Source organism: Camellia sinensis, chromosome 7, assembly GCF_055761805.1.
Source record: "Camellia sinensis isolate YWXY chromosome 7, ASM5576180v1, whole genome shotgun sequence".
NCBI lineage: Eukaryota > Viridiplantae > Streptophyta > Magnoliopsida > Ericales > Theaceae > Camellia > Camellia sinensis.
The window spans coordinates 195,442,098-195,464,588 of NC_138967.1; the positions used below are offsets into that span (position 1 = coordinate 195,442,098).

Below are 22,491 nucleotides of genomic sequence, written 5' to 3' on the forward strand. Positions count from 1 at the left end.
TGGCACGAGTCACGGGTTTCCAAATTTTTTCAAAATAAATATTAGGTGGCGACTCTGAGATCTGATGACGCAGTCCATTTTTGGCAAATTATTTTTGCAATAAAATGGATTTTTCTAAAAGTTGTCAAATCTAGACTCTCGTCTATGTTTCACATTGCACTCATGAGACTAGATCAAAGAGATTGAGGATTCAAACTGTTTAACACGCATGGGTACCCCCGGGCATGTTACAGTTTCTGGCGACTCTGCTGAGGATTTTATGAAACCTTGACTCGAACTCCATGAAATGACTTTTGTTTTCAATTATATGTTTATTGCATTGCATACATTGGTGCACTTAAAGTCCCTGTGTTGTCCAGATACTGGTGGGAGCACAGACACACTTTTTGTGACACTATACCTATCTCTACGTTACTTTGGAGGCCTTGTGTTATAATCTTTTGAGATCTAAAGATTCTCAAACTTTGAAGAGAGACTATATTGACTCTTCTGATTTCCTAAGATCTTCATTGATTATGACCCAAAGGACTCTTTGGTAACATCACCTTGACTTCAACCCCTAGAGTAGAGCTAACCTTGTACAAATAGTGAGCTATAGTACCGTTCAAAATTAGGACAGGACGCTCTCCTAATTCTAGGATGCATGATACCGCTTGTTTGAATAGTGAGACCCTAGATCATATCAAAGCTAAGACAAGATAATTCTACCCTCCATAGAGGTGTTTGTTCTCTTTCTTGCTATGTGCAATGTATGGGATCGATACGGGAGATCTCAAATTTAGATGTGTGGTTCAAGCATTTCAGTTTGTGGGGTTGGGTTCAGTGTTAGCATGAGGTAGCAGTACTCAATGATCAGTTGAGTCAAAGCACTACTAAAATTCTGATTAGGGGTCCCATTGTGTTTTTTGCAAGGTAGTTTTCAAACATTGCTTCAAAAAAAAAAAAAAGTCTGATATCCCACAAATCTACCAATGTAAATAAGTGGAAGTTGTGGGATATCCGGCCATGTCCATAATTAGGGAGTGTAAAAAAGTTTGATATCCCACAAAATATGCGTAAACCAATAACTACAAGAAAATGGCAGCAATGTTATCAACAGTGTCAACAGATATGAAAAGTGCAACAGATACAGAGAGTGTGCAGTGTCAACATATATAGAAAGTGCAAGGCAGAAAGCACCAAGCATGAACAAATATAGCAAGTGCAAAGCAGAAAGCACAGGTGTTGAACAGATATAAAACAGTAAATGTAAAGTAGAAAGCATAAGTGCAAAGTAGAAAGTGGAGTGCATACCTCCTAGGCTCGCCAATGGCCTCCGACCCGCTCTCTCTTCATACGGGAAGTGGCGCTCATGTAGCCGTAAAGTGCGGCAAGGCCAGCTCCGCCCCAGTCATCGAATCGGACCTGAGGCAAGGTCACTAAGGTGCTCAGTAAATACAATCCTACGGTGTTCCACCTGTTCACAAACAAGGTGGTACAAAGGAGGAACATCAGGAAGCCCCGAGCGCAGCCACGGGCTCACTCCGGTAGAAATGCTCAGAAAACCAGCTATACCGCACCATTGTTGGTCTGGATATAGGTGGGCGCGCTCCAAGTAAGAATATCTAAGCTACCTCCCACTCGTTCATATTCATGTCGAAGGGGATCGGATCACCTCCTACTTCTAAGCCTGTCAGCATAGAGAAGTCGTAGAGAGTCATCATCATTTCCTCAGTGGAAGAGAAATGAAAAGAATTGGCGGTGTCCCACTACCTCTCTACCAACGCTCCGAGGAGGGGCCGGCTCATTATGAGGCGTGAAAGTCTGGAGCAGAAAAGGCTAAAGCTAGTCTCGTCGACAATGTCGCAGACCCCCGCGGGGAGCTCGTAGTACCAGTCCCTAGTCATCACCGCTCCGTACCCCCTATAGGCACGGGAGTCTCCCTGTGACAAAGAAGAGTGAATCAAATAAAAGATAGTGATAAATGAGCATTCAGAATAAAGGCAATGCAAGAAATGCAATTCAAGGGAAGGTAAAAATACATGAAAATAGGGTTTTTACCTCTGTGGTGCCGTAAGAAAGATGGGAGTCTGGCTCCCTTAGCAGAAGGTCCTCTGGCACGCCACGTACAAAGTAGCTAAAGTGTCTGATGCCTCCGGGCAGTAATATATGTGTGCGAAGATGATATGTCTCTGGATCAAATAGTCGAATCCCAATGATAACGGCTCGAGCTTGAGTCCCGAAGTGAACTTTGCTTCCAGGTCAACTGCAATACCCTTTGCCAATAGCTCCTCAACCTCAGCAGTGGGTGATGATGGAGACGGAACCTCAGGAGAAACCCCGTCATGCGAAATATCGTCTGCCATCTGGGAAAGTAAGTGAAAAGTGGGTGAAAAATGAAGAAAACTTAGAAAAAGTCAACCCTAGGAGAAAGAAAATGGGAGAAAAAGTTAAAACCCGAGAAAGTTCATGAAACCCAAGAGAAACTCGAGGGAAACAATCCTAAAGTGGTGAAAATTCAGGAAAAAGTGACGAAATCAAATTAGGTTCAGTTCAAAACGTAGAGAATCAAGAGGGTTTTATCGAAAAAGTTTGCATGGGGCGTTAGAAACTCGAGGGGAACAAGCCTAAAGTGGTGAAAATTCAGGAAAAAGTGACGAAATCAAATTATGTTCAGTTCAAAACGTAGAGAATCAAGAGGGTTTTATCGAAAAAGTTTGTATAGGGCATTAGAAAGTGCGTATAAAGCACGGATCTAAAGAGAGGAAGCACCTAGAGAGAGAGGATTTTCGGACAAGGGCTTGTGAGGAAATGAAGTTTGGAGTTATATATTTAAAGACCCGACGTTGAAAAGACAAAATTGCCCCAATTTGGCACAGGTGGCCGGTAGGCCACATTTGTGGATGGCAAGCACAAATAGTGGCCGGCAGGTGGCCGACAGCCTTCCCAGGAGGTCGGCAGGTGGGCGGTGGTCCTTACTTGTGTCATGATGCTGTTTTGTGCCTTTGTTCCCCGAGAAGTGTATGAGAGGTTCACTGTTGGGTTCAGATTGGTTCTAAGGGATCTCGAAACTGTGTTAGTGTTCCGGCACGCAAACGTTCTCCACTTACCAAAATGAATGCGGCCACTTACCAAGATAAATGCGATGTATCCTTTTTTAGCATGTTGCAACATCTCCGAGAGGTAATTCGAAAGTTGTCGCTGAACATTATTTTTGCTTGTTCCGTCAAATTACGTATTTGTTCTCTGTTGTTGCATCAAATATGTGTTTTCACATACATTTGTGTCGCACGCATGCCCTACATCGTTCATGATTTATGCATTGAGTATGCTTGCATAGAATATGTTTTCAATTAACATCGTACATCGGTTGTCTATCTTGCATGGAACATGCATTATCATTATGTTGGGTTGTCATCTTGTTCACTTTGTGCATCTATCGCACTTGTTCGCTTTATACCTTGTTTTCGGCAGGTTTCGTTTTCTGAGGCCGAGGCCTTCCCGGGGAGAGATAATCCTGCTTAAGTTCTGATTGTTTGTTTGTTCCTTTGTTGACTTGTTCAAATCGGTTAAAAACAGCAGGTGCGCCTGTTTGCTCACACCACCCCTCCTCCTCTCACGTGCGATGCATTAGGATTGTTTAAATCAGTTAAAAACAGCAGGTGTGCCTGTTTGTTCACACCACCCCTCCTCCTCTCACGTGCGACACATTAAGATTGTTCAAATCGATTACAAATAGCAGGTGTGCCTGTTTGTTCACACCACCCCTCCTCCTCTCGCTTGCGACGCGTTAGAATTGTTTAAAGTGGTTAAAACAGCGTGTGCACCTGTTTGTTCACACCACCCCTCCTCCCCTTGCGTGCGACGCGTTAGGATTGTTCAAATCAATTAAAAATAGCAAGTGCGCCTGTTTGTTCACACCACCCTTCCTTCTCTCATGTGCGACACGTTAGGATTATTCAAATCGGTTAAAAACAGCAGGTGTGCCTGTTTGTTCACACAATTCTTCCTCCTCTTGCGTGAGATGCGTTAGGATCTCAAGTCCTCGGTTAAAAACATCGGGTGTGCCCGGTATTCACATCACCTTTCCTCCTCTCGCGTGAGACGCGTTGGGATTGTCTTCCTCAATTTTAAAAACTTCCAGTGCGTCTAGAATACCATCTTTTCACCCTCTCTGTGCGAGGCGCAATTTGGGTTTGGAACCTTTTTCGTTCTCTCTCTCTAAGACGTTTCTTGGCTTATATGTTCTTACATCCTTTCTACGTGTCTTATATGTTCTTATATTCTTTCTACGTGTGACGTAGTTTGGTTTGCGTTTTTGTTATCTCAATCGCATGAAACGTGTTGATTTGTTTGCGTCTTTCCGTGTAAGAAATGGCTTGATTCATTTTGCTTTAATTTATGTTGCATTACTTTGTTTCATTGCATGATCATAAGTTATTTTTCCTACATGTGTTTTGCTTCTTGCTCCTGAACTACGATGGTTTGATTCCTTGCAAAGGAATACGTAGGCAGCTTGCGAGCGCAATCATTTACTTTATGTCTTGTTTGTTTTTCTCAAGTTTTACGGCCTTATCAAAATGGGTTGTCTTTGGGTTTTGACATTCACTCACGTCATTTCATGACTTTGAGTTCTGCCAAAGAAGGGCAACTGTAGACACCCCATTTTTTACCGCCCTTACGAGTTGGGCACCATCACTTGCACACCCAATGATGAATGTATATGCTTGTCAAGTGCTCGAAAGTCCTCAGCGGAATGCCACAGCTCTGAGCCTCAAAACCCTGTAAACCTTGTGCCTTGTTTTTGCACCAAAACCCCAACCTTTCAAACCTGAAAAACTTGGGACCTGCAGGACCATTTTTGTGGGTTATCGGCCATCCCTTTTGGCTACCGGCCACAAGTGTGTTTTGAAAATATTTTTTGCTAGCTGTGCCGACTGTTTGCACAGATGATTGCATCTGCTCCCACGTGTATAGATGGATGTTTCTGAGGGAGTGGCCTATTTTTCTATAAATATAGGACCTCTTCTTCCATTTTTAAAGGTTAGAAAAATTAAAGCAAAATTAATTTTCTCTCTCTACAATTCTCTCACTCTCTTGAAATTTCTTGAGCTTTTACCTACACACTCTTAACCAAACCTTGCTATCTTTGAGTTGAGATACTTTTGAGCCTACTTTGAGCTCTTGAGGGTGTGTGTGTGTTGAATTGTTGCTTAAAAGTACTCTTCTCTTTAAGAGGTATAAGGCTTTGCTTGTTTCATCGCTTTAGTTACTTCTTTTCCTACTATTTTTCCACTGTTTTTGAGCTGCATAAACTCTGTATTTTTTGGCTAAAACTTATGATTTAAGGCCTTAAAGGGTAGAGGGGTGATTCACATTTCTTTTCACCTTGCTTCTCTAGCCTTTACCCTTGTGTTTCCCACGTTTACAAAATCTTTTTTTGAGCTTTTAAATGATGAATTTCAGAGTTATTTCAGTGGCTAAAAACATGTTTTGAAATCCAAAATTAGAGGAGTTGGCCTCTCCTTCTTGTGTCATGTTCACTAGCTTACATAGCTCTATGTTGTAGCTTACTATTTTAGCCGAATTTTCTTAATTCCAACACTGTTTTTGCATGTTTTAGGACTGTTTTGGGACTATTTTAGGTGTTTATTGCATTTATGCTTTGTTTTGCATGCTTGTAGTTTAGTTGTTCTCATAGGTTTGGCGTTTTAGGCCTTAGCTACCACCCTATTTGAGTTGATAGCATTTGTTTGTGGCTTTCCATACTTGTTTTCACCTCTAATCACTTCTGCAATCTCCCTCCTTTCTTGGCTTTTGCTTTTCTTTGAAAGTTGGTTCAAACTATTTGCTTGTTTAAAGCATGAGATTGAAGTCTTGTGCTTAATGGTTTAATCCCTTTGGAGGTTCATTGCCAACGGCTTGACACTTCTCTCATGTCTTAAACAACTCTTGATTTGATGCTTCTTTCCATTAGAGGACTTAAAGCTCACATTTGGACTTAATAAATTAAAGAATGGAAAGGTAATTAAACTGGAATAATAAAACTTGGACTAAAATGATGCAAGATAATAACTTGGTTTAGGTTCAATCGGACATTAATTGAACCCTTGAGTCTTGAGTCGTTTCATGCTCATTAGTGATAAAAACGGTTTAAGAGTCATTGTCAACCATTTCTCTTGATCATTTATGATAGGGAGGAGGTTTGAGAGTCTTTATTTGTTGCATTTATTGAATTTGCATCCTTTGGTTCCTAGGCCATCATGCAATGAAATTGCATCGATTGATGGTTAGTGAATCAAGTTTATTACTCATTTGAGCTGTTTGATGATAAGGAAGGGTAAGTTGTGCAAACAAACCCTTGAGAATACCCTATGATTGCTCTGCTTGCTCTCTGTTGCAGCAGGAAAAACTAGTCATCAGTGGCCGGCAGGCCACCACTTCTAGCATGCGTCCACCTTTGCAAAATCAAGCAGTGTACTTTTCTGGCAAAACAAAGCTGATTTTGAGATGAAAAACAGTGCAAATGTTCTGCTGTGCAACAGAGGCATCTGGAAGCAGAACAATAACCTTTTTCGGGGTGGAAATCCATGCATGCATGAACATTCCTCGTTTTCCGAGGCGGAGTAATTAGAATAGCTATCTTAGCACTTCTTTCATGTTGTATTTATGTAATTAATTAGTTCGTTTCGATTTGTAATTAATTAATTAGTTAGTTAGTTAATTTGTTGTAATATCTAATTAGCTAGTTTAGTTGACTATTTCATTCGTTTTGTAGTTTGTAGTAATTAGCTTAGCTAGTTAGTTTATTCGGATCCTCCTGCGTGAGGGCACAAATGTTGTAATAACGTGTATGTCTTCCAACCCCACGTCTAATAACGTGTAATGAGGCTCGGCGCATCATTCTAACTTGCATTGTTAGTTAAATGCCTCTTTAAATACATGCTTAGACCGCATGCTATCAAATTGATTCATATGCCAATATTAGTGGTCGAGCCTAGTAATTGCATATCTCATGCGTTGCATTAGTCATATTGCATTAGTTAGGATCATGCATTATTTTTCTAACTCTTTTGTTTCTTTTGGCTTGGTATACTAGGTGAGCCTTTACTCGCTTTAGCATATTGCATGAGTATGATTGTTGACATATCAAAGCATGTTCACCATAAGACTAATTGCTTAAATGATATAACTGTTTGACTGCCTGTGGATGAAGACTAGTTGCTTGACTTGGGATAATTTGATTAATGTCCATTTTAGCCCACTTTTTCGAGTACCAAATTCACAAAACAATTTCAAACAAAACATGAAATCAAATGTTCCAATTCTTGCAAAAATTAGTCTATACTTGTGTGAGTCACATAGTAATGTTAGCCTAATAAACCGAAACAAGAGCATATAATATAAATAAGAATTACATCATGATTAGTAGAGGCCGATCTTCGATCAGGCGAGGGGGGTGCTCAATTCATGACCTTCCCTTCTCGTACCTAAGTTTCTGAGCCGAGACGACTTTGGTGATGACAGACTAATGGCCTTTGGCACGAGTCTTAGGTTTCTTAAATTTCCCAAATTATTTAGGAGGCAACTCTGAAATCTGGCAAAGCAGTCCATTTTTTGCATTTTATTCAAAACATTGATTTTCGAAAAAGAATTGCCGGATTTGGACTCTTTTTGTGTTTTCACTATTTTACATTGTACTTGTGAAATCAGATTCAGAACCATAGGTAGAGTCCGAACTGTAGGGCTTCTCGTCTTCCGAAAGGAGCGCAAAATGTCGGGCTACAAGTTGGGTTGGATGTTACATGTTACATTTAGGATGTTACATTATTCATAATTCAACAATGGAGTATTGGAATATCACGTTGGGTTTGGGATAAGAAGCATATGGGAATGTCACGGTGGCTTTGGGATGTTACATGTTACATTTACGTTGGGTTTGGGGATGAGAAGCATATGAGAATATCACGTTGGATTTGGAAATGGCACATTGGGTTTGGGATGCTACATGTTATATTTATGTTTCAAATTTCAAATTTTCAACCATATAGATATGATCACAATCTATAGTAATATTGGATTTCCCATATATGATATTGTTATTAATCAAGTTATTTTGAATTTCAAAAGCATATGGGAATGTCACATTGGGTTTGAGATGTTACATGTTACATCTATGTCTTGAATTTCAAATTTTCAACCATATAGATATGATCACAATTTATGGTAATAGTGGATTTTCCATATATGGTATTGTCATTAATTAGGTTATTTTGAATTTCAAATTTCTAACCACATAGATATAATCACAATCTATGGTAACATTAGATTTTCCATATATGGTGTTTCCATTAATTAGATTATTTTGAATTTTTTTTTAGCCATATAGATATGATCACAATCTATGGTAATATTATATTTCCCATATATAGTATTATCATTAATCAGGTTATTAATTAATTAAGATTGGGGGTAGATGGAGTAATTCTAGGGACCCTAAATGTTTTGTAGTGATTCTGGTTTAGACCCGACCCATTTGATGTTTTGGATCCGGGTGGTATTGTCTTGTACAATTGTTCATGTCTTATTTCTCCTTATTTCTTATTGAGTTTGGTTATTAGAGTGTCTTGGTTGCGTTTGGAGCAGACCGGGAGTTAGTTTTTCAAAATGGTTCCTGTCCAAATTTTGGTTTATTCGCTTGAGTGACACTTTTTGCGCTTGAGTGATTTTTGAGAACTCTTAGTACTTTTGCAGGCCTGCCGAGATATTGGGACTTGGCATTCTTCGCTCGAGCGGTACTTCTTGAGCTCGAGCGGTGGTTTTCTGTCTGTAAAACTTCTAGGAATTTGTATTCTTCGCTCATGCGGTAAACTTCTTCGCCTCAACTTATTATGCTTGATCGCTCGAGCGACACTTGTTACACTCCAACAGTCTGCGTGTATATCAGTTCGTAAAAGTCACTTTTTGAGTCACTTTTTCATCTGTCTCTCTCTCTAAACATTCTATAAACCCTATATTTAGACTCTCTCTCTCTCTCTAAAACTCATCTTCTCTCTACAAATATACCTAGATTCATTGATTTCTTCACTTATGTCCCTTTGATAAAAAGGTAGAGCACTCCGAGAGCTCTCTTTTGATCAGAACAAAGTTGGATATCGGCGTCTTTGAAGTTTTCCCATTTTCCCTCTTGTCTTCTAAGCTTGAGATAGGGGATTCTTCGCACTTTCTTATGATTTTTAACTTAGTTATTTGTTATTTTCTAAAATAATATTGTGATTTAGGGATTTTTGGACAAATCTAGGGTTTGGGGTTAAAAATCAAAAGATGGGTTTTTAAATGGATTCTTGGAAATGGTTGTGGGATTGTAAATGAGGATGAGTTGTGATAAAATGATGTGTTTTTATCCTTGGGATTGATTTATAAAGAAAAGAGAGTTATGCCCTAAAGATTTCAAATGTTGATTTTGAAAAGATAATGGAATTGATGTTGGAATTGTGAAATTGGGTCGGTATTATAACGATGGTGTAATTAGATATGTATTATCACTCACATCTTGAAATTTGAAAAAGTTTATCTTTATGAAAGATCTATTTATCTGTTTAGAGATATTTGTTTTGGACTATCGGTGAAGGATAACTATGATTGTTAGAGAAATTGCATGAGAACTAGGAGAATTGAAACTATTTTCTCATCCATTTACATTGGGCATTGTTGCATATTAATATATTAAAAATATTTATTGTTTTCAGAAAAAAATGTGAATACTTGGTGAATTTGGGAAGGGGGTGTGGTTATGATATTAAGTTGGTCTGTGTGTCCTTGGTGAAAGACAAGAAACCCGCGCGAATAGATGTCGAGCCTTCCGATTAATACCGGTAAAAATGATAAATTGATAGTACTTATATCGTCTACTTGCAGGCACGTACTCAAAGATTCACAGAGTTGTATTTACAGTCCTGCTTTCTATTGAAAATGAAACATTTTATGAATTGTGATATAAACCTGGCATTGCATGATTTTAGAAAGAGATATAAATGTTTGTCACGAGTATTGCATATGCATTCACCTTATGACTTTGTTAAGATTTATAAACTGTGTTGTAGTATCTCTACTGAGTTTTGGCTCACCCTATTTGGAAAACCATATTCAGGTGTTGATTACATGCCTCCACCAAAGCAATAGCTTTGGAGGACTTAAAGTAAGAGCTTCATTTTGTTTACTTGTTGTAATTATTTTTGTACAAGCGCTTTATCTGTATTGAGTTTAAAACTCACTTTTATTGTAACCAAGTATCGTTTTGGAAAGTTGTAGCCATTAGGGCGTTCTCTCATTTATTTATGTTCATCTATAACATAGGCTATAAATTAAGAGTTAGACTTGTAAATGTATATCTGCATATGTTACTCTTTTATACAAGTAATTTGAATTAATGGAGGATGATTATTTTATCATATGTTGTTATTTAATTAATATGATGTATGGTTTATTGTCATTTATTTCAGGGCGTTACATGTTTTACCAAATATTTCACATGCGTGTAGGACTCACATGCATTTGGTAAAACATTTGGGGTTCTTAGCATTTTTCAGGGTAGATGTGTCCACAAGAAAACCACTAGACCTATCGGGTTATTAGTTTTTTTATAGGATCATATATTATATAAGTCTTCTAAATAGGACTCATAAATAATTTACCCTTAATACAATTAAATTACTTGAACTCATTTTGTAATTGGATTAATTGAAATTTATTCTTTGTATAAATAAATTAAATTGAAGAAATCATCAAATTTTTAATCAAATTCAAACAACAAATTATTTGGCTTGATTCAATTTTATGTATTATAAAAAATTAAGTTATTCGAACTCAACTCATAATCGATTTGATTAAAACTCATTTGAAATTGACTCAAAAAATAAACAAGTCAAACTTAACACATTTAGGGTCTGTTTGGTAACATTTACGTTTTCAGTTTATATTTACAAAAATTTTATAAACTGATTTTTGTTTATTTTTAAAAAAACATAAACTACAAACGTGTTTAGTAATTGACAAAATGTTTTAAAAAATTTAAAAATATAAAAAAGAGTAAGAAATGGCAATCGGTGGCAAGTGGCGGCGGAAGACGATAGTGAAAAGTGGTGACAGTGGGTGGTGGGTAGTTGGTGGTGGGTGGGTGGGTGGGTGACGGTGGCGGGTAATGGATGGTAGCGAGTGGGTGGTGATGGTGGTGGCGGGTGGTGGTGGCAAGTAGGTGGTGGATGGCGGGCGGTAGTGGGTGGTGGTGGGTGGGTGGGTGACGGTGGTGGGTGGTGGCGGGTGGGTGGTGGTGTGTGGGTGGGTGGCGGTGGTGGTGGTAGTAAGTGGGTGGTGGTGGCGGGTAGATGATGGTGGTGGTGATGGTAGGTGGTAGTGGGTGGTGGTAGGTAGTGGTGACGAGTGGATGGCAGGTGGTTGGTGGTGGCGGATGGTGGTGACAGGCGGTGGATGGTAGTGGCGGGTGGTGGGTGCTGGCGGGTGGATGGCAGGTGGGTGGTGGTAGTGGTGGCGAAGAGTGGGTGATGGTGGCGAGTGAGTGGCAAGTGGGTGGCTGGTGGATGGTGGTGGCAGGTGGTGGGTGGTGGTGGCGGAAGACGGTGGTGGAAAATGGTGGCGGGTGGTGGCTAATGTTGGGTGGTAAAAAAAAAAAAACTCAAAACGAAAACACATTTTTTGTGTTTTTATTTTTTGGTTAAATTTATAAACTGAAACCATTGATTTATAAATCAAAAATTTTACCAAACAAATTTTTATTTGAGTTTTTTAAAATTTTGTAAATATAAATAAAAAATTAAAAACGTAAATGTTACCAAACGACATCTTAAAAAGATTTGACCTTTGACTTGGGTCGGCTACATTCCCAATGAATTGGGCTCGTGCTCATATTTGATTCTTAACTCCAGTTAAATATTGGGTTCGTATTTGTGTGGGTTAAATTATATAGGTGTTTTTTTTTATATAAGAATATTTATTTGGGTCATATTAATTAATATTTTTTTTATTTTTTTACATATTTTTTTATAAAAAATTAAAAAATATATTTATTTAAGAGTGTTTTAGAAAGATGGTTAAAAATTATTTTTTGATTTTTTTTTAATTTTTTTGTAAGAAAGAGAAATGTGTTAAAAGTTGGGAAGTGACTTCTAACCCACTTCCCAAAATAGGCCTTAAAACATTCCAAACCAACCCAATTTAGTGTTGTAGATAAAAGGATATGGATTGATTTTAATTTATTCTCGAAATTATCATTCAACTTGTTTGATTTTGATTTTCAAAATTCTATTTTTTTATTTTTTGTATTTTAATTTTTTCAATAAATTTTTTAAATAGTTTAAACAATTTTTTGTTAAAAAAAAATTAAACACGCCTAATATAAATACAATTAAAAAGTATAATATTTATGAAAAAAAATTCACTTTAAAAAAAATACAAAAATTCAATACATTTTCATATTTTTGTATACTTATTAATTTTTTAAAATATTTTTTCACAAATATTTTACTATTTAAATATATCTACGTAAAATACATATAAAAAAGTAAAAAAAAAAAAATTACTAAAAATTTTAAAAATATTCACTAAAAACAAAAAAAAAAACACAAAATACAAAACTCAATTTCCAAAACACCGAATTCGAAAAACTAAAACCAAACACTGATTATTTTTTCTCTACTATTCCTAAATTATTAATTTCATCTATTTTTATGATTGACAATGGTATAGACTAGTGTTTTTTTTTTTTTTGGTAAACCCACATTCTCAGAATTGAAGAGCTGTGACACAAAACCAGGAGTTAGAGGCTTCTTCATTGATAAGGATTTTTTAAGAATTATAATAAAAAAATTAAAAATAAAATAAAGAGGACACAACTCTTCTACAAATATAGAAAGTGATCACAAAATTGAACACATAATATACTTGAATGAACATGGACATAAATGCAAGTCCAAATAATATTAAGACAACAACATTTCTCTGACTTCCCATTCTTAAACATTTATCTTACAATTACTAATCCATTTTGACTTGACCGGAATTTGAAATGAACCCATTCAAAAGTCAAATACCACCCATCCCCACAACCAGCACAAGCCATAACAAAACAGTAATTCTTACATTCTTACTCTCTCATATCATTATTTGTTCAGAAGAGGCATGATCTAGAAAGAATTCCTGATTTCAACTGATCCTAATTAGGGCTGAACCTATCACAAATACAATAATTACAACAAATTTTACAGGAGTATATCATAACTCAAATTTGTCTGCTCTTCAAAAGGATCCACCAAGGTCGAAGATTAATAAATTCTCTGAAATTTTTTAACTTGAACACTGTCCGTCTTCATCTGCAAATGGAAGTGAACTTCAGTAATTTGATTCGATAATTTTGATGGATATTAAAAACTAGGGATACATTTGGTAACTTGGTAATGGGCTAGAAAATGATGGATATTCTAGCATCTCGCTCCCATTCTAATGTTTGGTAAGTTGAGGAGTGAATGCTCATTCCATTGGAATGACAATTCCCACGATACGCATTCATTCCTCTTCTTGAGATAAGGAACACCTATTTCATTCTATCTTTGAATCACTAACTTGTTTAATAATAAACAAAATAAAAAAACAAAGAGTTTTTTGTTTGGTCTCTCTCCCTCTCATTAACACCTCTACTTTGATAATGATCAAAGTCCATTGCTGACCACCACAACCACCCACACCGAGTCACCGGCCAGCATAGCCACATCTCACCATCAGTTACCACAAGCATGCTTCACCAACCACAACAAGCACCACGCCGCAGCCACTGCCCATATATCAACCATAGTTAACCAATATAAGTGCACCTCACCTCTGATCACCATTGTGCAATGTTGTGAATACCATTCCAGGCCATAACAGGTAGTACATACCGTACCAATAAGAAAATGGTATGGAGCTGGCAAGATTATTAGTATTTTGCAAATTGTGTGGGATATTATTCAAAAAGAGAAGAAGAAGAAGAAGAAGAAGAAGAAGAAGAAGAAAAGTAGTTGTAAAGTTTAAAAACTACAAATTTCAAATTGTTGAGTACTAAAAAGTGATATATTTTGTAAAATCTAATCATACATTATGTCACAGATAATATTACTTTTTGTATAGTATCAAGAGTTACAAACTACTAGATACAAAAGGTAGTATGTTTTTCAAACGTACAAGCTATATTTTGTCAAAATTGATAAAACATTGTTGACAAGTAACTAATACATTTAAGAATGTTGTTTTCTTTATTTTACTTGAAAGGCTTATGAAAAGGAACACTCAATATATATATAACACTTACAGAGATAATTCCAAAAGGGTACACCAAAACGCACCAAGACCGATACATACCACCGTACTGACAGCAAAAACAGTACATCTGGTGAGGTATTGACAACTTCGCCACTGCTTCCTCCGGTCCCCCCACGTCAACCATCACAGCCTCCTCCCACACCGACCATCGCTGATCACCACAAGCACCCTGCCTCCTCCCAACTCATAAGGTTAGGGTTTTGAATTTTTTTCTACGAAATTTTCTTCCATGTTTCTTACTCTTTTTTTGTGATTCTGGCTTCCAGTCTCATAATGCTTTTGGGTCATTGTTTAAATCTTAAAATAAATTTGGAACAGTATTGGATATTTGATTTTGGATTACATTGTTATACTCACACATATGCGTGTATTTTTATTTTCCATTTTACTCTAGGATTGATGGTTAGCCTGGCCAAATTACAAGAATGGGAATTTATCCCAAAAACAAAATTATAAGAATGGGAATTATCATTCCATTCCCACACATTTCCACATTAGCAACCAAATAGGAGAATGGAAATGAGGATTCGATTTCATTCCCATTCCAGCATGTATTCCATTCCAACTAATTTAATTCCAGCATGCCAAACGTGGTCAACAAAATAAATACCTTAAGATTGTGAGAAGATGTGCCTCATGCATGTCTTGACGCATCATCATGCAACTGTGAGGATCTCAGAGTGGGTTCTTCCTGCAATAAAGAATAAAAATAGCCATATTATGAATATGATGTACCTACAAATAACGAGGCTGTTACTATTACAATACAAATAGATAATCTGTCAACTTAACCCGAATGCTATACGTGAAAGCTGCTGGAGTTCTAAAAAAATCCATAGGACCCTGAAAGCATGAATAGGTTTGTTAGTACACCAGAATATATAAAAATTTCTTCACTCAAAAAATAAAAAAGGCCAGTTCTATAAAAAATACCAGCCCATGCATACTAGGTTGAGTGTTATAATAGCCATCGTGACTTGGTGCTATAGAGTTCAATTGTCCCTACAAATAAAAGAATCAAATATCATATCTGCTTCACTGTACAAACATAACCATCTTCCTTATTTATTAAAATCATAATTGTAATACCAGTCCCTGAATGGTCTGTTGATTTCCATAGTAATTATCACGGGTAGGTGCCATTAGATTCAATTGTACCTGCAAAAGGCAATGAGCAGCAAATTGAAAGAACACTAAAATAAAGAGCAAGGGAAACAAGACCTAATTAAAGCAAATCATACCATTCCTTGCATACTCTGTTGTGGACCAAAATAGCCATCAAGGTTAACAGGACGTGAGCTCAATTTGTCCTACAGAAATCCCAACCATAAATAATACAACTATTTCAGTGATTATGAGGTACATAATCATAAAAAAATTTAAATTTGTATTTGTAGTGCCACAAGCATATGGTATTTCATAACTTCCTCATTCATGCAACATTAACTAAAATAAAGGACGTGAGCTCAATTTGTCCCACAGAAATCCCAACCATAAATAATACAACTATTTCAGTGATTATGAGGAAAATAATCATAAAAAAATTTAAATTTGTATTTGTAGTGCCACAAGCATATGGTATTTCATAACTTCCTCATTCATGCAACATTAACTAAAATAACATGTTATATATACATATATAGCAGACTAACTAAACTTTGGATAGGGCTAACCATCTGTTGCAGGCTGTCTTGGTGCCCAACAGTCATAACTTCCTGTTCCAAGTTCACCTGCAATCCACAGAAAGGCTGGCTTTAATGAATATGACTAAAACATAATAATATTCTAAGCACATCAATCGGTACTCGCTATTAACCTTTCTTTTCTTGGTTGGATTCTTCTTTTTATTTGTCTTGCTCATACTTCTACTTTGGTTCTCTTCTTCAATGCAGAGAAGCCCAGGGGTGGCTGAAGTGCCAGCATCTACAAGATTCTTATTAGAGTTATTAACAGTCACACAATTCCCAAAAGCATCTTCTAGCGCATGGAGTGCAAAATTGTAGCTCTCTTGAGATAATGATCCTTCTTCACCCAATTTCATTGCTCGCTGACATAAATCATTGTATCTTTGCACCCTAGATTGTACTTGTTCAGATGCTTCTCCCATTAAACTCCTACTCTTGGCATCTTTTGTCCACCGCTTCAAAATATACTGGGGTGGGATAGTGGAAAGGCCACAGATTTGAAGAACAATCATAGCATGTCTACAAAGGAAACCTTTGAATTCAAACAAACGGCATATACAAGATACTTCGGACTTTCTTTCATTCCAAGTGACAATGAAGTCCTGATTCTTTTCAAAATCCTGAACTCTAAAAGTAATGGTTGTCTCGTCTTGTCTCTCTCTTTTAGGATGACAAGCAACTGCACCCAGAACCTCTGTTTGGAACTTCTTAAAAACTGCATGTGTATATAACCCTGACACATGCTTCTCAAAAGGAGACGGAGACTTCAATGCAGGTTGCCTGTTCCATGTATCTGAATCAGCCTTTGCTTCCTCTTCATACCTGTCTTGTAGAATTGCTTCATACTGTTTCAAAAACTCTTGCACAGTGGTCTTCTTATGCATGTATTTGTCAAAGAAACAGTTCACACTCTCGGATCGCTGAGCAGTACACATTCCAGCTAAAAAGATATCCCTCATGTGGGTCGGTGACCAGTGTGAGCAATCTTCATGCAATGATTGGATCCATTCATTCTCTTTGAGTTCAAACCTTCCAACCAATTTGTGCCACCTCTTTTCAAACTCCTCATGGGTCCATGACCTGTAAATGCATTTTTCTAACTTTGCTATGAAATTTTCATGTTGTTTAAGTAAATGACTGAAAGTTTCAGAAACCTTTCCCAGTATATGCCACAAACAAAAGCAATGACAAGTAGATGGAAAGACCTCTGAAATAGCTGATTTCATGGCTCTGTCTTGGTCGGTGATTATAACTTTTGGAGCTTGTCCGCCCATTGCTTTCAACCATGTCTGCATTACCCAAGAAAATGTAGCTGCACTTTCATCACCCACCAAAGCACATCCAAGCAGCATGAACTGATAGTGTTGATTCACCCCAATAAAAAGAGCAAGAGGCATCTTATACTTGTTTCTAATGTAGGTAGTATCAAAAGACACGACGTCACTGAAATTGATGTAATCATACCTACTTTTGGCATCAACCCACAACAGATTTTTCAGCCGTTGATCTTCACCTGTATCTATTGCATAAAAGAAGTTGGAATTTGCAATTTGCATCTGCGTGAAAAATTCAAGCAAACTCTTTGTTTCTCCTGCCTCTAAAGCCAGATTCCGACCTTTATCAAATGGATTTTTGGAGTCATTCTTGAGGCCAACCACACTCTTGTACTCAGCAAATTGTCTTGCCATAGCAGCATACATCTTTCTTGTTTGTTCACTGACAGCTTGAGCTGGTAAAAGCTCGTGATTATGCTCCTTCTCAAATCTATGTATAATCCACTTACCATCTCCTCTTCTCTTCACATGCATGCATGCTTTGCAATCTGTCTTTGCACATGATCGTCGACCAGTAGAATTCTCTGTTTCTTGCTTATTCCCTTGTCTCACACGTTGTCGATTGGATTTTTCATACTCACGTTTGGTGCCATATCTAGAACACGCAAATTTTGCATCTATGAATTCTCTAGATGTCTTTGAGCGACGGCTATTTTGTATTGCAGTATTGAATCCCATAGACCTAGCATATTCTTGATAAAAGGAATATGCTCCCCCATGTGATTCAAATTCCATGCCAGCAAGTGGCTCAAGATTTGTATCTTGTTTGAACACCAACATATCTGCCGGCAGAGAATTCATGTTCCCTCCATCTCCAGTGTTTAGCTCATCTCCAACATCCACCATATCCCCATTCCCCTCTTCTCCATTTTGCAGCTTGTCTTTACCACCCAACATATTGACAATTCCATTTGGTTCATCTTCCTTATCATGTTCTCCAGAAGGTAATCTAAGATCTATATCCATGGCAAGAACCTATTTACTATCACTAAATTATTTGCCTCCAGTACCTGAAAAGTATAAAGGTATTGAGCAAATATAAACCCATTAAAAGATACAAACCAAAACTATGTGAGATAAGAAAAAAAAATTATACACGGAAAAAAATGGGAAAAAATACTCCTAATATCTTTTTCCAAAAGCACGATACACAACAAATTGGAAGTAATATGATTCTAGGTTTCCAAAACTAAAATGCACAAATGAAAAATTAATAGATATAAATCCATATTGTTGTAACTTTAATCGTGGCCCACCCCCACCCCAGTCATGTTCTTCAAATTTATGCCAAAATCCATATATGTTTCATGTGTATCCATGCTATAGACACACGTCCCCCACTTGTATGAAGCATGTCTATCTACAACAACAACAACAACAAAAAAAAAAAAAAAAAAGAAGCAGAAAGGGGCACATTTAGATGTGTGTTACGATGAGTATGCACACCTTCGTAGAAGTGTCTATGCTTCCCATGAAATTACAAAATTTGAACAATTATTTTCACCAATTAATAATAAGTGATGATAAAAACAACCACTGATGCCTCAAATCCACAACTGCAGAAGTCCACACCCAGGACAGGACAGATAACAATGGCAACCAAACTTGACATAAATTAAAAAGACCAATCTTAAAATTATGTAAATCAAGCATTTTTCCATCATTATTTCAGTGTAATCAAAAGCCTTTTTTTTTCTCTGCCATGCTTCAAAAGATGATGAGAAAGTGTATATTCTTTACATTAATGCAACCTCTGGCAATGGTTCAGATACAACCTTGCTCATTTACCTCATGTCATAAGAGCAATAATGATCTTGATAACAGCAAAAGATAAGTGTATATTTTTTATTCATTACACAGGGGAAGAGGGAAAAAAAACAACAATAAGACGTTATATTAAAGAGGTACACAAGAATTAAGGAGGACAGGGGACAAGTAGTCCGCCAAAAAACAAAGAAAAAAAAATTACCAATCATAACCAGCACACCAATCTCAAAAGAAAATAACAAAGGAATCCTTTCAAATGGGGGAGAAACTGAAAGCCAAAAAAGGAAGACAAGTAACAAGTCTAATCCCATAATCCATCATGATCTTCACTCCTATCCTCAAAAATCCTTGCATTTCTTTCTAACTAAATGACCCAAAACTTAGCACAAAATACACATCTGCAAAGCACTCAAGCCTTCTTATCTGAAACAATTTGTGTCATAAAGCCATAGCTACAAGGCAATGCAAAACACATAACACACAATTGTGGAAGAAAAAGGCAATTAGTCCTTTTCTTAATCATATAATTAGTGTTGAAGCATTTTATGAGCCAAAGACCATGTCAACTTTAAAAGCACAACAACATCCCAAATTATCTCATGAGGAGCCAAAAAGAGGTATACTTGGATCAGCAATTAACGCATCAAAGACAAATTTGCAAGAAAATGAACCAGATGAATAAATAATCCACTCCCTTCTGTCAATGGATTCTTGTCTCGAATAGACCCCATAAAAAATAGATAACAACAAAATCAGCTCATTGGTCCAACTATCATTTAGGTTCATCAAGAATTAAAATTCCAATAAATAGAGCTCTTGTAGGAGAAATCCACAAATGCAATGGAGGCATTATGAAACAAGATAACCAATACAATCAAGGGACTTAAAGGAAACCCCACCCTTCTACACATCCTCCCGAAACCATATAGTCTACCCATTACCCACAAAAACGGAACCTATGAGAAATGGCCTTCCATGGAGATTGAGTATTTCCCGAGTCAACCAAACGGGAATCCCATACTTACTTTTATTAACAAAATGCCTTACGTTGTGTTTGGTTGAGGAATTTAAGAAAGGATTTGGAAAGGGAAAAGGAAAAGGAAAAGGTAGGTGAAATGTGAACAAAATATACCTATATTTCACCTAATTTCGCATACATTTTCCCTTCTATTTTCCTAATTCCTTCCTGAATTCCCCAACCAAACACAACGTTAAAAAATCACCTTTGTATATATATATATATATATATATCACTAGCAATAGACTCCTCCACATCGTGCACACAACTCACCATCGACGACAATCTTCCCAATATGATTAGCCCTCCTATATATGCACTCACCATCCCTATGAAAACACTTGGTACTTCTATCCCCTTTTTTTAGCCATGGAGATCAAGCTCAAAGCCTCTAATTAATTTCTTAAGAAATTACGATCTTCTCCTCCTTCCCTTTTTCTTTGCAAATTCAATAGCTTGTCTACATCCAAGCCATTTTTTGGCTCCGGAATTGAACTTAAAAAGTCCCGAAACAAGTGTTGGGCAAGCCACAATATAATACTTGACAACCGAATCATTAAAATAACTTTCCAACATGGCTATTTGGTGTATCTTCTGAAACTTTAAAACTTCTTTTACTTTTTATTTTGGAAATTTGTGTCAAAGAGTTTGATGCAACTTCAATTAAAAAGTCCAGCTCACACTTCTCCTTAAAACCTACGTATTAACGAGAGAGAAACTGAAACCTTATAATTAGCACAGATGATGCAACTCCAAGCGAAGTGAGACACATTCCACCACACTCTCATGGACCTCAACATACACTAACCAGACAAATGACACATCAGTCATAAGCCCAATCAAGTTCTGATACCAAATTGAAAAGTTCAATCCACAGTTCTCCATAAAACCAAGTATTAAAGAGAGAAAAACTAAAACCTTATAACTTTCACAGATGACTATCACAGATGAGCAACTCCAGGCGATGTAAGACACGTTCCAACAACAACTTATGCTTCCCGCTATTAGACAACAGTAACTTACATAAGCTAAACATACTGATTATTGGGACGCATGGGAGAGGTACGTTTAGCTTACAATGATTATCATTTTTCCGCTTGCTATAACTTACAAGCCGCACCAAACCAGCCCATAGTAACTAGACAAGTTTTAGGAAGTACATACAAGTTTCAATTAGCAACAAGTCACATTGCATGCACCAGCTTAATCAGAAGTCAAAACCAGCTCATTCTTTTTCCTTCCTTCTTTCTTTCTTTATAATTTTTAATTTTTTTACAACCCAGTTGTTATTGACAGATGGGGCATTTATGGATCAACCCCTGAATCCTAATCACTGGTCAGAAATTACAAATAAGGGGATAAATGACCAAACCCAGATCACATACCATACTGATCCATATATAGATGTACATTAGGACACATTAGATTAATAACAACATAGTTTCCAGTAACATGGTATGGAATAGAGAAAGACAGATACATAGAAGTGTTTCAAGAATCAGAGAGGGAATAGAGAGAAGAGAGAATTCTAGAGAGAGAGAGAGAGAGAGAGAGAGGTGTGGGGGGATAAAGGGTACCTGTCTTCTATATCTATGTATCTTATCTTTGTTTCTGGATCGGTTGCTGCCGCTGCAAATCCACGCGAGGGAGTTCGGCGAGTGGACTCAAGATTGGCCTTTTATTTCCCCCAATTTTGGTGGTGGACTCTTTATCATTAGGGTTTCTTGTTTTGCAGACTCTCGCTCTCTTTCGGACACTCGCGCTCTTCTCTCTATCTCTCTCTCTTCGGCCGAGTCGCGCGTGACAGGGACCGACCTTTCTATTTTGGCTATGTTTGGGATACATGGCCTTGGTTTAACACTCAAAATATAATTTTTGAAAAATAAATTTAAAATTTTATTTGATTAAAAAAAATTTAAAATTATTTTCTTTTTCCTACACATCAATTTATTATTTTTTTTCTATTTTCTCTCGTTCTTAATTACTTTTTTTCTCTTACACACATCTACTCAACTATAATAAAATATCAAATCATCTCAAACTCTCATACTCCAAAATTATTTTTAAAATATACAATCAAACAAACCAAAAAAATTCTAAACACTCTTCGCAAGATTTTTTTTAATATTTATCTCTCAAAATCAAACCAAACACACTCATTATTTTAGTTGAATAAAATAAAATATCATATTTAACCCATTATTATTTCATTTTTCCTCTTAAAAAAAGTCAAAAAATTTATCACAAACAAGGCTTTTAGCCTCGGACCAAAGGTTCGTTTGTGATATGAGTTGACTTTTTAACTATTTTAGTTTAAGATTAAAAAATTTCGTTTAGA

General features: G+C 36.8%; 1 protein-coding gene across 5 annotated transcripts; it reads right to left on the reverse strand.

Moving 5' to 3' along the window:
- Window positions 1-12,933: 12,933 nt before the first annotated feature.
- On the reverse strand, window positions 12,934-21,994 carry FHY3 (far-red elongated hypocotyls 3). Of its 5 annotated transcripts, none has more exons than XM_028224299.2 (9): window positions 21,731-21,994; window positions 16,166-18,378; window positions 16,023-16,079; window positions 15,591-15,659; window positions 15,439-15,507; window positions 15,283-15,351; window positions 15,142-15,192; window positions 14,960-15,040; window positions 12,934-13,364 (listed from the first exon to the last, which is right to left on the reverse strand). In XM_028224299.2, exons 2-8 carry the CDS (start codon window positions 18,332-18,334, stop codon window positions 14,984-14,986), a joined length of 2,541 nt encoding a protein of 846 aa, XP_028080100.2. In that variant the 5' UTR covers window positions 18,335-18,378; window positions 21,731-21,994; the 3' UTR covers window positions 12,934-13,364; window positions 14,960-14,983. The 5 variants fall into 5 exon arrangements, with proteins under 5 accessions (XP_028080100.2, XP_028080101.2, XP_082736433.1 ...); XM_028224300.2 differs by having other exon boundaries at window positions 21,539-21,736; XM_082880307.1 differs by lacking the exon at window positions 21,731-21,994 and adding an exon at window positions 21,072-21,203.
- Between the last annotated feature and the right edge of the window lie 497 nt (window positions 21,995-22,491).